The 14,532-nt window shown below is 37.4% G+C and overlaps 1 protein-coding gene across 4 annotated transcripts in view; it reads left to right on the top strand.

Annotated features, from left to right (window-relative positions):
* The window catches only part of MYT1L (myelin transcription factor 1 like), a 119,677-nt gene extending 106,598 nt beyond the window's left edge, over nucleotides 1-13,079 (top strand). For 2 of the 4 annotated variants that reach the window (XM_058177798.1, XM_058177790.1), the window contains exons 16-20: nucleotides 3,323-3,544; nucleotides 9,306-9,397; nucleotides 11,376-11,479; nucleotides 11,856-11,999; nucleotides 12,328-13,039. In XM_058177798.1, coding sequence (XP_058033781.1) covers nucleotides 3,323-3,544; nucleotides 9,306-9,397; nucleotides 11,376-11,479; nucleotides 11,856-11,999; nucleotides 12,328-12,468 — 703 coding nt within the window. In that variant the 3' untranslated portion in view covers nucleotides 12,469-13,039. The other 2 variants (XM_058177807.1, XM_058177817.1) reach the window with 2 other exon arrangements.
* Nucleotides 13,080-14,532: the final 1,453 nt, after the last annotated feature.

Genomic DNA, 14,532 nt, shown 5'->3' with positions numbered 1-14,532 from the left:
TTCAGAGCAATCCTAATTATTAGGGCAATGTTTTCATTCAGAATGAATCCTGAATTTATCCTAAATCCCACATTCATGGGGCATCTTTTCACTTACCAGAAACAAGACATCTTACTATACAAATTATTCTAAAGAACATCACATGAACTCCAATTTGAAGTTCAAGAAGTCATCCTGGAAAAAGCAGGATGTCATGTGCACACACAGGAGGGAAAAAAGGAGGGTGGGTTTACAGTAAAATAGACTTTGATGACTAGGTTCAACATTCTATGTTCAAATCAGTGCAATTGATGATGGATTACCCAGCTGAACTGTTTGGAGAGCCAAAAGGGAAATAAATGTGTATATATCTTCACAGTCATTACTATCCGATTTCATTGTAGTTCAGATATGCTTTTTTAGAATTCCTCATCTGTTCCCATGTTTCCTTGAACCTCATTTAGTCAATTTGTTTGTTCTATATCTTTCATTTCTTTTATCTTATTTCAACATGGATGTTAAATTTGAGATAGGCGTCTATAAAAATTTAAATACGTACATACAATTTCTCAATTTAGTTAGTCCTTCTCTCTCAATAAGTAATTTATTGTGCTACATAAGCTTCTTTTTAATTGTACAAATACATGTAATGCCTTATTAGTTATGTCTCTTCTTGTGTCTTTTTTCAGTCCCTAAGCAATGTTGTCCCACCATCCCATATTTAATAGGGAATGTCACCCCACTTCTTTTTTTCAGTTGTCTTATACTTTATTTCTGTCCTGCATCATTTATAATACACCTGCTAATGTGCTAAGGGAATGTCTGACTCTTATTGCATAGAAAATCTATGCATATTTGTCCTGGCTAGGAATCCAGAAGGTTGCAAAAACAGAAATAATGGTCCTGTCACCATTACATCCTTAGTCCAATAATGATTTCAACAGAAGGAAGAAAAGTTCTTCTATGGCAATAGTGGAAGAAGTAGTAATTAATGTTTGCAGCAAAAGAGGATTTTCTACATTAATGACTCTGTCATGGATTTTTGCTCCAAATCTAGTGTTTCATTTGGTTTTCCTAAGGGTTAACCTCTTACTACCCAATTTTCCCAACCTTTCACAGTGAGCACCAGCCAATCACCACTCTAGAGCCACAGCTGATGTGTCTTCTGTTTTTTTCCACCTGGTATTCCTTTGAATTCAGTTTTTGTTCTGTTAAATTTTGGGTTATTTTGTCAAGATCAGGAGTTATGTTCTTCTCAATAACTGCTTCCTTCTATGCCTATGCCCAGTCTATTTCGCTGCCATAATATATGTCAGTGTGTTAGTGTCAGCCTACCTCCTCAGTAGAATACATTCTTTTCAAGGGAAGTTGCTTTTCATTGCTGCTTAACTTTCCTCTATTTAAAATGTATCAGCATCTTTGTATGACTTCAGTACAGTGATCCTGGCCAAGCAACAATAATATAATTAATTGTTTAATTTAATTGAAAGAGAAGGGATTTTTTTTTCATTAAAAGTTTCACTGAATTTCTTTGCCCGGTTTCTGCCTACATTTTCTAGTGCGTATTACGGGGTACTACTTGAAGGTTTTGACTCTCCTACTTCTGATGTGGGAATGCAAAACAATGAAATATTCTGAATCAATAAATGTATAACCATCAGCATTAAGTACCTAGAAAGTTATATCACAGTGGAACATGGGAATTGCTGCTGTCTATTTTCCCTCCATTTCTTAGCAGAGTACAATTGGGTAAGCTGAAAAAAAGGAACACGCTGTGCCAAAATGTTCTTCATGTGTTATGAAAGGGAGAAGAATAACTGAAATGTGATGATGGCTCTTCAACCATATGGGCACTTAGGTGAATGATGCTTTCAGAATGGAAAGCTACTGCAGCAATGTTTTCTTCTCTTATTCAGCTTCCATTCATTTCATTCATTTCTACAGTATAGTAGTTTCATTTTTAGCACTGCTCCCATAAAAGGCACTCGGTAAAGAATAGATGGAAAGAACATGACATCCAAAACATTATTAACAATGCTGCATAGTCTCTGAGCACATGGTCACAATACAGTGCTATGATGAAATATCAGTTTAGTTTCTTCCTTCATAATTTCCCCAGGGCTTTTGAGATATCAGCCACTGATTGGACACTGTTGGAGGAATGATGAAAAGATAAAGACAGAGATAAACAGGTCAAGGATAATTGTCATTCAGATTTTGCAGGCAATGGGTACTGGAATCTGCGAGAACACAGTAGAAGGGCTTTAAACAAGCAAAGTATTAAAACGAGGGATGTGATGTTAAAGCTAGCTCAAGTTTTGCTCAGAGTAAGGTTAACTATCTGACTTTGGAGATTCCTGCCATCTAAAGGATTGCCCAGCAAAGTATCAACTAGGAATTTTGAAGAAGCATGCCATCTCTCTCACTCTTCTTTATTCTACAACCAGTCAATCTATTCCATCTCTTTATAGATAGTTGGAGCTTATAGGTTTGCACAATCATGTGCTATTTGCTGGAAGCAGGTGGAGTCTGAGAAGCAACATGGTTGTTTTGCCAATGGGCCAGTCTAACCAGAGTCAATCTTCTACTAGTGGTTTGGCCCAATCACTTTCTCAGGCAAAAGATAGAGGAAAGAAAGAAATACATGAATAGTAACAATACAGTAACTATACTGTATATTTCCCAAGTAATTTCCCAAGTTGAATATTTGTAGGGACAAGCTAACTCAGATTGTCCCTTTCTGTGCTGAGGGTAAAGTCTCATAGTGGACTGAGTACTCCTTATACAAGCAAGGAGCTATCCATGTCGATGGAGTGCTGATTCATAAATATTATATTTGTTGTCTGCTTATTTAGAAAAGCAGTTATAGACTTGACATTCCCTATTGAATACCCAAAAAATAAAAAATAAAAAATCTACATTTGCTGTAAGTGAAAAATCTGGATATTATTACTAACTATACTAGCATGCTTATTTATTATTATTATTTTTAATCAAATTTAGAAACCACCCATTTTCTTCACAGAAGGACTCTGTATTTACTGTCTATTATTCAGAAAGGAGCAAATTTGCTTCCACTGTAACAGATCTTTCTCAGATTGGTGGTGCAACATTCCAGTATATGTACATTACTAGTTTATTAAGGTTATTTCTTAATTCCATGAACATCTTTTACATTTGCGTTGCATTTCTTGGTTGGTGTTCTTATTGTTTTGTTTTGTTTTTAAACCATAAAGCATGATTGTTCTTTTTTTTATGTGAGATTTATTTTGACTTTGTTGTAGAGGCTGCCAGGTATATGATGGCAAGACAGTAAAGTTAATTTCATCTATCTGCTATCCAGATGTCCAGTTCCTGGTTGTGATGGTCAGGGTCACATAACTGGGAAATATGCATCTCATCGTAGTGCATCAGGGTGCCCTCTTGCTACTAAAAGGCAAAAGGATGGGTATCTGAATGGCTCCCAGTTTTCTTGGAAGTCAGTGAAGACGGAAGGTATGTCATGTCCAACACCAGGATGTGATGGCTCTGGACACGTCAGTGGTAGCTTTCTTACACATAGGAGGTGAGTAATGGTATTATCTATCAGTCTGCCTATCTTTCTAGCCATCCATCATCCATCTATCTATTGTTCCTATGTGAATTTTTAATAAGCATGAATCCTATTGGTTATAGTATGCATGCATTATAATAATGTTTTAATACATGTTATTTTGTGGCATAATTGATCAAGAGTTCCAGATAAGTTGATAAAAATTGGACAACTTCAAACCTGTGGTTATTTCAGGAGATTTAATGCTGAATCTATCATATTAATAATATCCTACCCCTGGTATATGGGGACACGGTGGCTCAGGGGCTAGGACGTTGAGCTTGTCGATCGAAAGGTCAGCGGTTCGAATCCCTAGTGCTGCTGTGCTGCTGTGTAACAGAGTGAGCTCCTATTACTTGTCCCAGCTTCTGCCAACCTAGCAGTTTCGAAAGCACCTAAAAATGCAAGTAGAAAAAATAGGGACCACCTTTGGTGGGAAGGTAACAGCGTTCCGTGCGCCTTTGGCATTGAGTCATGCCGGCCACATGACCAAGGAGACGTCTTCGGACAGCGCTGGCTCTTCGGCTTTGAAACGGAGATGAGCACCGCCCCCTAGAGTCGGCAACGACTAGCACGTATGTGCGAGGGGAACCTTTACCTTTACCTTTACCCCTGGTATTGCTTACATATAATAAACTGACAATATATCATCTGATATACCCGTAGAGCACAGGGGACTCTAATGTGTATTAAGATCCCATTCACTTCAACTAAGATACAGATTTATGAGCAATAATGTATATATATTCTTCTCCATTTTGAATTGAAAGTCCTATCTATGTTCTTTGTAAAGCTGCTTCTGGATGAACAGAGGCAAAAGAATCTGCTATGGAATGTGATTTTGCCCCAAATCTTTTCAAATGTACTCGCTGAACAAAAGAATAGGATATTTAAAAATCCCTGTATTTAGGAAAATGCTCAGGCTTGGAAAATTATTCATATTTTTCTATTTTTTTTAAACGAACATAAGTCATTTCCAAGATAATCTGAAGTGACTGGGCATCAGCTTATCGATCATTCTAAATCATAATTATTAGTACTTTCTCCTGCACTCTAAATTTTATAGAAAAAAAGCCTACCAATATAAAGTAAAATAATAAACTGTGTTGTACAGTATAGGTTCCCATCATGCTATGTTCTTTCAGAATAAACAACATGGTTCAAATTGCAAAAAAATATATGCAGTAATAAGCAGAAAAAAATAAATTGGAGGTAAGGCAAAAGAAGAGAAACACTAAATAAATCTAGTTTATACCAATATTATTCATTATACTTCTAAATATTTCTATCCTTGCAAAACATCCTTGATCCATCACACCCATACATCATTTCCTTTATTGCATTTTGTTCTCTAATCACCATTTCTTGATTCAGTTTTAACTTTCTCAGTCTCCTCTTTCCCCTCTACCCAGTCATTCTTCCTTTATATATTTGTTTTGTCATTTCAATCTTATTAATTCCCTATATTAACCAAACCACCTTAAAATCCTTGTTTTGTACTGATCATTCTTTTTTGTACTCAACATTCATACATGCAGTGCAGTGGTGAAATCCAATTTTTTTACTACTGGTTCTGTGGGCATGGCTTGGTGGGCGTGGTGTGGCTTGGTGGGCGTGGTTTGGTGGGCATGGCAGGGGAAGGATATTGCAAAATCTCCATTCCCACCCCAGTCTGGGGCCAGTCAGAGGTGGCATTTGTTGGCTCTCTGAACTGCTCAAAATTTCCACTACCGGTTCTCCAGAACCTGTCAGAACCTGCTGGATTTCACCCCTGATGCAGTATCTAAATGTTTGATCCTACCCCTTCTTTTTTTACCATACTCTTAAGACATCTCTTATCATCTATGCTTACTAACACATCTCTAGAATCTAGTATTCTAGAATCTTTAGAATACTGTACAGCATTCAGCTTCATCCAAAATAATTTCCTTACTTTTATTCTTGATTCCATTCCCTCTGCTAAAGGCATCTTTTTAGCTGTTTTCATCCACTCCACAAATGCTGTTTAATTTCCATTAAAAGTAATCTGCATTTATTTTGCTACTTTTATTCTTAAGTATTTATCCTTTGATTACACTCTTTGCTTTGTCTATATAGTTCACAATATATCTTTCTCTTCATTTTTGCAGCATTTTTGTATATGCATTTTTTTTCTCATCCACAATCTCTTTCAACCAAACATCTTTTTTCCAAATGTCCTATTAGTTGCAACTCCACATATTTCTGTGACAATCTATAGTATAATTCTTGACTCTGTTCCAATATCCATCCCATTCTTCCCTTCAGCCATTTTCCAGTCATTCAGTCTGGAGATTAATCTATTACTTATGGCCCAGTGGTTAAGGAATCAGGCTAGTCCCATGTTGGGCATAAAGGCCATCTGTGTGATGGCAATGGTACTTAGACTTATATACCACTTCACAGTGCTTTACAGCCCTCTCTAAGTGGTTTAGAAAGTCAGCATATTGCCCCCAACAATCTGGGTCCTCATTTTACTCACCTCGGAAGGATGGAAGGCTGAATCAACCTTGAGCCTGATGAGATTTGATCTGCCAAACTGCTAACAGCCAGTGATCAGCAGAAATTGCCTGCAGTACTGCACTCTAACCATTGCATCACGATGGCTCTTGATTTTGGGCTAATTACTTTCTCTCTCAGCCCAATCCACCTAACAGGGTCATTGATGGGAAAACAGGAGAAGGAAAGTATATTAGGTATGTTCTCTGCTGTGAGTTATTTATAAAAATAATAAAGGGGGAATAAAAATAAATAAATAAAATATATGCTTTGTTTCCTTTCCTATAGTCAATTTACTTTCAGATTTGTTTCTTTCAGTTTTCTGCTGTGTTCGGTTTTAACCAAAATCCACCTTAAAACTACCAATAAATAGTCTATTCCATATTCTGAACCTCTCATCACATTTATATCTTGATTTATTCTCTTAATCATTTAGTTTTTAATTTCATATGTGTACAGATTTTTTAAGCAAATAGACACAACAAACGGTGTTCCATATTTACTGAACAATATGCCTTTGTTTACTAGTTAAAATGTAATTTTCTGTTGTATTGGTCCAAAAATGTACTAGAGATTTTCAGAACCAATCTGGTGTCCAAAGCAGTAGACTGTATGTCCCTGCATTTAAACCAGTTAATTGGCCTGATAGTGTTAAGGAAATAAAATCAAGTTACCAATTGAGGAAAGTAAGTATAAATTATACACATCACTTCTTTAAGATAAAGATCAAGCTATTAATTCATATGCTTTGGAAATATATGATTTAGAGATAATTTCAATAAGCCTTCCTTGTTTCCCCAAAACTAAGACATGTTCAGATAACAAACCCAATTGGGCTTTCGAGTGCATGCACTAAAATAAGCCCCCCCTGAAAATAACCCCCCAAATACTTAGACGATGTGCAGGGAGGGAAAGGGAGGGGGAACATCGGAGCCGCTGCCGCCCCAGATCAGCAGATTCTGTGAGCTGGATGCACCACTGCCACTCAGGACAAGAAGTGAGAGAGGAAGCGCTGCGAGTGCGCCCATTTCTCACATTCTTCTCCTCCTGGGTGGTGGCAGCACGTTCAGCTCCCCGAATCTGGCTTGCCGATCTCGGCCAGCAAGGGGGAGTGACAGGTGGGGAGGGGTGGGGCGGCAGAGAAAAAAGAATTCTGCTGTTCGCCCAAACCCCAGATCTCCTGTTTGCCTTCAGACTCTTTAAGAGGAAGGCGATTGAGCCAGTCCATGGCTTTTGCAATCCAAGCCAGTGCTTCTTCTCCTGCTCCCCTTCCCCCTCCCAGTGGTGTGTAACTTGAAAACTTGGATTCTTTCTTTTAAACTCTTCCCGGCTGTCCTTTTGTTCTCTGCTTCAGCTCCAGGAGCTGCAACCAATCCCCATCCCTGGCTGGGGGTGTGTGTGCTCAGGAGAACTTCGGCAAGGCTGGCCGGGTGACCCTTGGAGTGGAAACCCCACCCTGGCATCCTTGGCTGCGTTGAGAGCGGCCATGCAAGCCCAACCCAGTCCAGCCAGCCTCCTTGATTAGCAGCTGGGGAAGTGGGGTTGGGGGAAAGACGATCCAAGAAGCCCCCCGGGCTGCCCTGCTGCACTTCTCCTGAAATCTTCACCCTCTTTTCACATGTTCCCTTAGTCCGCAAATAAGAGCCCTCCCCGAGCTGCCGTCCCCCCAATCTCCCACAATCCTTTCTCCAAAAGCCAATTGCGCAGAGCTTGCTTGTGTACACAGGCGAGCCTGAGAGGACATGTGTTGTTGGTCTTTGTGCCCCACGCCAGGTGAGCCCTGCTCATTTCCTTTTTGACCTGCTCCACACCGGGCATTGCCTCAGCTCAGGAGTCAGACTCGGGACCCTGCTCCGGGGTGTCCTTTCACCTAACCAAACCCTGCCAACTTTACGGGGGTGGTGGTGGTGGTGGTGGAAGAAAAGTTTCCGAGCATTGGGGAGCTGCCATGATTGCTAGAGGCAGTGGCCTGAGCGGCACTGGCAGAGCAACTGGTCAGTGCTCCGGCACAAGTCCCCCTGCTGGGGGGCGAGGTTTTGAGATTCTGCATCTCAAAAATAATAAGACCCCAATAATAAGGCCAAGGCAATATTTCGGGGGTCAAAAGAAAATAAGACCCTTTCTTATTTTTGGGGAAACATGGTAGTATTTATTAGTTTTATTTTTATGGCAAATATTTTTCTAATTATTGTCGCAGCAGACTATAGGTTACTTTGATTGATCCTAGAAAAGCTAAGCAGGGTTGCAACCAATTGATGATTGGGAGCTTACAGGGAGAACGAAGAGTAAAAAAATGCACATATCCCAGAAAAAAATAGTAAACTGTTTCCATGTCATTGCCAAAAAGACCAGAAGTTGAGGGTGATTTCATAGATCCTTCATGTTTTCATTTTTATTTAGACTAGGTTTATCTCATCTCAGAATGTTGATGATGAACCTGGCTGCTGTTATAACATTTCACTCCTTGAAAATAAGGCATTTTTTTCCATAATAGTAACTGTTATTCTAAGTACCAGATACATTTAAAGGGCAAAATTATATTAGCATCAATATTTCAATTTTAATATTTCATTTTCTATATCCTAGAATACCTGTAAGTTAGCTTCCATGTAGTGAAGAGTATAAAAATAATGTATCAGATATTATATGACAACAACAGAGCCGGTTTAGCTCTGCCTGGTAAGGCCTGTTATTAAGAACACAAAGCCTGCAATTACTGCAGGTTCGAGCCCGGCCCAAGGTTGACTCAGCCTTCCATCCTTTATAAGGTAGGTAAAATGAGGACCCAGATTGTTGGGGGGGCAATAAGTTGACTTTGTAAATATATACAAATAGAATGAGACTATTGCCCTATACATTGTAAGCCGCCCTGAGTCTTCGGAGAAGGGCGGGGTATAAATGTAAACAAAAAAAAAAAAAATATTAATGTCTCTGAACAATACTAAATATTTTTTTCTTAGCTACTATATTTTCCCAGTTAATGTTTATATTATAGTGAATGTATCTCTTGTTTTTATATGCAAATATGAACTATAGAATATTAAATATAAAAGATTGAACTTCTCTGAGAAGAATTCCTTTTCCTTTTCAAGAAGCAGTATCTTCTTAGCGGTAGTTTGGAGATATTTTCTTCTAATGCTGTTTCCACGGTAGCTTTAGCTGACAGATTTACAATCAAAGGCCAATTAATAGTTCTTTCCTTGCTTATTGTCTACAGTCTATCAGGATGCCCCAGAGCTACATCAGCAATGAAGAGAGCAAAGCTGTCGGGAGAACAAATGCTTACAATAAAGCAGCGGGCTAGTAATGGTAAATAGTAAATGCTTCTGAAATTAAATGACATTGAAACCTTATTTCATGATGATGAGATTAATTTACTCATTATGATAATATTATAGAGTCCTTTTAACATAGTTTTGAATCCTTCTCAAGAAGTCATCAGAGTACAGTATATGAATCTGCTGTTGCTGTGACAACTTCATCTGCACTACTCCGTGTTCCTCTTCTGGTCTGGACTGAAGTAGTAAAACAAACTCTCAACTGAAGACTGTTCTGGCCACATTTCTTCAGAAGCAAATCTCACTGGGTCCAAGAAATTATATAAAAATGGTCCTGTATTTCAATCTAAATTATTTAGGCTAACAAGAGGCACTAATTTCATCTCTATCTAATTTGACAGTGTGTTTAATTGTCCTAGCAATTTTATGTAATTTACTATCTATATTTTTCCCAAGGGCCACTTTGAGGTAATTTTTATTTTGAAATATTTAAAAGACATCTAAAACAATTTGATAATTTTGACATACTTTATGTTCAAATTTGTTAAAGAAAACTATTTTAGAATAGTTAAAATAATACATCAATAAGAAATTAAGATTATTTTTATTTCAAATTCCAAAACAAGAAAAAAAATGAAAGTTCTAAAAGGTATAGAATTTCCATTAAAAACCATGGACTATTTGATTTTCCACTGGTTACCCTGATCAGAGAAATGGTTGCAACTGTCTCCCAATACGCCTTTTTCAATTGGATTTCATGTGCAATCATAGGATAAAAGCCCTTACATGAAGAAATGCATTCTGTCGTGAATTTGCCAGATACATCTAGAATAATATTTCTATATTCTTGCACTGCTTAGACTCCATGAGGGATCAGAATTGATTGAAGTCTAATAGCATGAATATAAATAGAATAATCCTTGTTCTGACCTAGGCTTCCTGATACAGTAAAAACATACAATGAGTCCCCAAAACCCTCTTGTTATTTAAACAACTGTGAATTCTGCTCATTCAGAGCTTGTTCATTCTCAATCTGTTCATTCAAAGATGAGTCCCAAATAGTTGCAAAGAGTCCAACAGAAGTCTGCCACAGTTCTTCGGGATAAGGCTGATAAGCACCCACTTTTATCTTCCTTGACACACTGCCAAGACCTAATTGGCAATTAACTTTGCAAGGCCACACAAAACACAGATTCAACATGGAGCTGCGGTCTTGAAACTAGCCAGCACAAACAACAGTTGCTTCCTGCAAAGACCCATGTGTCTTTGCTCCTTCTTTATGTCTTATGGGAGGGGCCAATCATCTCCAAGCCCTACACCCAAGTCGTCCCTTTTGTTTTAATTGTTCTTGCCTTCTGGCAGTTCTGCGCATGCATGCACTGGGCTCCCGTTGTTGCTCTGCCTCGCTGATGTCCAACTCTGGAGGTTCCAGAATCCACACATAACTCCCAGTTGGCCCTGGCCCCATCTCTGCCTCTGACGCAGAGCCCTTATCCGAGCCTTCCCCAGACTCCAGGACTGACCCATGTTCCTCCCCAGCCTTCTCACTGTCCGACTCTGCTGCCAGCTCCGCAGGCCACTGGCGGACCACAACAGTCTTTAATTATAATGCTTTGAGTGTGATCTAAGTATCAACTCTTCCTATATAATTTTATTCATACATGAGTATAGAAAAGTGTCACTTTTATTTAAACTACTTTTTCAAAAAAGAGAAGGCAATACAAGAGGATGAATGAGAGAAAAATGTAGAATTCCCTTATCTCTTAAACTCACTGAACAAACAATAGGTTAGGTGAAAAACAGATACCATAGCGGTCTGTGAAGATCCTTAACCTTACCCTAAGCAACTCATAGGCGCAAGATCTATAGTCTCCAACACCTGCAGAGTACAATTGTCCTGCTACTTTCCCAGTATTCTGTGACATTCCAGGCGACATGGTTTCCTTTCACCTTAATCTGTTTTATTTCCATAAACTTCTTACTTTGATTTTCTCATTTTGCTTAAACAGGAATAGAAAATGATGAAGAAATTAAACAGTTAGATGAAGAAATAAAAGAGCTAAATGAATCCAACTCCCAGATGGAAGCTGATATGATTAAACTTCGAACTCAGGTAACGGTTTTACAAAGCCTTAAATTGAGTGTGTTTCCAAGAAAGACGGACAGATTTGTGCACACAGACATGCAACAGACACCCAACCATACTTCACACACCAGACACATGCATAAATGGGATGGTCCTGTAGAAAAGATGCAACTTTTTACATCTTGCCCTGTAGCCCCCTGAAAAGCTTTCCAGATTGAGAAGATGCTTCTAAACTTACTTGCCAAATATCATTTCTCACTCTTTCTTCAGTGGGAGCATGACTGGGTTTCATGTCTGAAGTCCATTAGAAGTACTCTGGATACAACCTAATATTATTGAGCTAAAATAATTATTTGCTTTTAAATTATCATGTTTTACATTGTGCAATCATATGTTCTTTTAGATTACGACAATGGAAAGCAACCTGAAGACAATAGAAGAAGAAAACAAAGTAATTGAACAACAAAATGAGTCTCTCCTTCATGAATTGGCCAATTTGAGCCAATCTTTAATTCATAGTCTAGCTAATATCCAGCTGCCGCATATGGTAAGTGATTGAAGGCTCAAATAAGGAATTAGGCAGTCTTCTTCACCTCATACAGTAGATGTCTTTTTGTTTTTATGTTTATGACTCCTCAAGCAGATGGAGATTTGCGATATCATCCCTGAAACCATAAAGATAAATTTAACTGCTTAAAAAGAAATGGTGGGCCAAATCCGATGTCTCCTGTAAAATTAAGTAAGCTTTAAACTAGGCCTTTTTAAATGTATTAAGAAAAAATGTCATTGTGCTGTGATAGTTTTATTTTGCATATATGAATATACAAAAAAAGCAATTAGAAGTTGTATATGAACTACTATTTAATATCTCGTAGGAACCAATCAATGAACAAAATTTTGATGCTTACGTGACCACTTTGACGGACATGTATACAAATCAAGATCGTTATCAGAGTCCAGAAAATAAAGCCCTACTGGAAAATATAAAGCAGGCTGTGAGAGGAATTCAGGTGTGAACAGCTGCTATAGTGGTGAAAAATCGTACCTTTAAAAAAAAAGATGCCTCTTGTTTTTTGCTGCTGTAATTTACCAGAAAGTGTTATATATTTCTTTCTGTTTAAAACAGTGTTATGCTCACAAGACTTCATAATAATTTTATGTCTTGCTTTGAAAATAGTAATTGCAGAATAGTTTTTTGAATACATTCACATTTTGTACGTTTTCATATAAGCTGACATAGTGTGATATGCCATGTAATGTTTATAGCTGCTAATGTATGCACATTTTTGGGGTAAATATATTTCTGAAGAGGTAAGCTGATCAAAATAAAGAGTGTAAATTCTTTTTAATGCTTTAGTGATTAAATGTTTTAGTATTTTGAACTGAAATGGACAAAAAGAAAAAAAAAGGGAAAAATGCTTTGAATGACAATGTTGTAGTCTCCAGCCACTTTTTAAACACTCATTTATCCCATTGCTGGAAGATTTTATGGGATTTAAGAAATACATTTTGTGTGCATATTGTTTCATAGCAAAAATTGGTTGCAAAAATGCTTTATTTTTTAACAATGCCTGAAAATATTGTGTGACTTTTGTTTTCAAAGGATGGTATGTGGTGGGGGCAATAAAAATGGGGGGTTTTAAAATTTAAAAAAAGGGCATGAATTAGATGTGAAATGTAAAAGGAGCAATTTATTGTAAGACAACATCAAGCCATGGAAATTTGACAGAAGATTCAAAGCAGCTTAAACAGCACTTTTTAATTAACTTCTAAGCATTACTTGGTATGAATATGGGAACTTCCACAATGACAGGAACTGTGATCAGAGGGACTACGGGAAGATTTCGACTTTACTTTTCAAACTCACTTTGGAGTCAACATCCTTTATCTCTCCAGAACTCTTAAGAGTGTCCATCTGAGTTATCTGTTAAAGCAATGTAGTTTGTCATTTCATAACTTCACTTTCCTTTTTCAGGCAAAACACAATTGTTTAAAAGAAAGATTGCCTGTAAAAAAGAAAAGGTTTCCATTTGGGAACTAATTCCCAAACATTGTCATTACAGCAGTTGCTGACCAGGATTCATTGCTACTTTACCTAGGAAATGGAATGCAGTTCAGCGAATCTGATTGTTTCACTTTCTTCCCTTTTTACTGTTTACGTTCTGCTTTTTGGTTGGAGTACAATCATTCATAATTGTAGCATTTCCATATGCTATCTATTTGTTCCACTGTTACCTATTGCAAAAAACGAATGCAATCAAAAAAAAATTAATGTAACTAAATATACTTTGGCACTTTTTTGCTTTAAATTGCATCATTTCAAGCTAAAAACGTATTGTACTTTTTAAATTTGATTGTTATTTCTTCAAAATAACTGCACTAAATGTATGCATAAGACCACTTTTCTTGAGACATTTTTGTTTATCATTTAATAGTAGTAATTCAGATGGTGTGTTGTGTTTGTCGGATGTTGAATTAATTTCAATTTGATAGCATATCTTTTTCTTCCATGTCTTGATGTTATGCAGAAAAGTACAAGAGTACTTTAAAAAATTTTGTTATGAAAAAAGATGGGTTTTGTAAAAAAATAATAATAATAAAATAAAATATTTTTAGCAGAACAGGACTTACAGGGTCATTGTCCCCACAATGTGCCAGTTGACTATTTGCACTTACCTTGCCCTATATATCCATACGGAGGTGTGCAATTTCTTGTGTCATTAGGTTTGTGACACTAAATTTGAACAAATTAGAGTGGAAGCCAGTGTGGCTAATCCAATATTATTGCTAAGGGGAGACTACAGGGATCTCACAACAAATATTCTGATACAATACTCAACCTCGGTATATATATATGTATAAATATATGTATATCCCAGCGGCACTTTATACTATACACTGTACAAAAAGCTTACAGTTTTCCACGAGGACTTTAATAACTAGCTGGGAGAAGATGATGTAATTACTTTGGGGCTCTGCAGTATCTTCTCTGTACAGTGCCCTCCTTTCTGTTGTGCTATTAGTTGTAGCTGCCACGCTCAGAATTGCCTTTTTGAGAGCTGAAGCAAGGTGCTTGAGAT

The sequence above is a fragment of the Ahaetulla prasina genome, chromosome 1 (genome assembly GCF_028640845.1).
Source record: "Ahaetulla prasina isolate Xishuangbanna chromosome 1, ASM2864084v1, whole genome shotgun sequence".
Classification (NCBI taxonomy): domain Eukaryota; kingdom Metazoa; phylum Chordata; class Lepidosauria; order Squamata; family Colubridae; genus Ahaetulla; species Ahaetulla prasina.
This window is presented reverse-complemented; position numbering and strand designations above follow the sequence as displayed.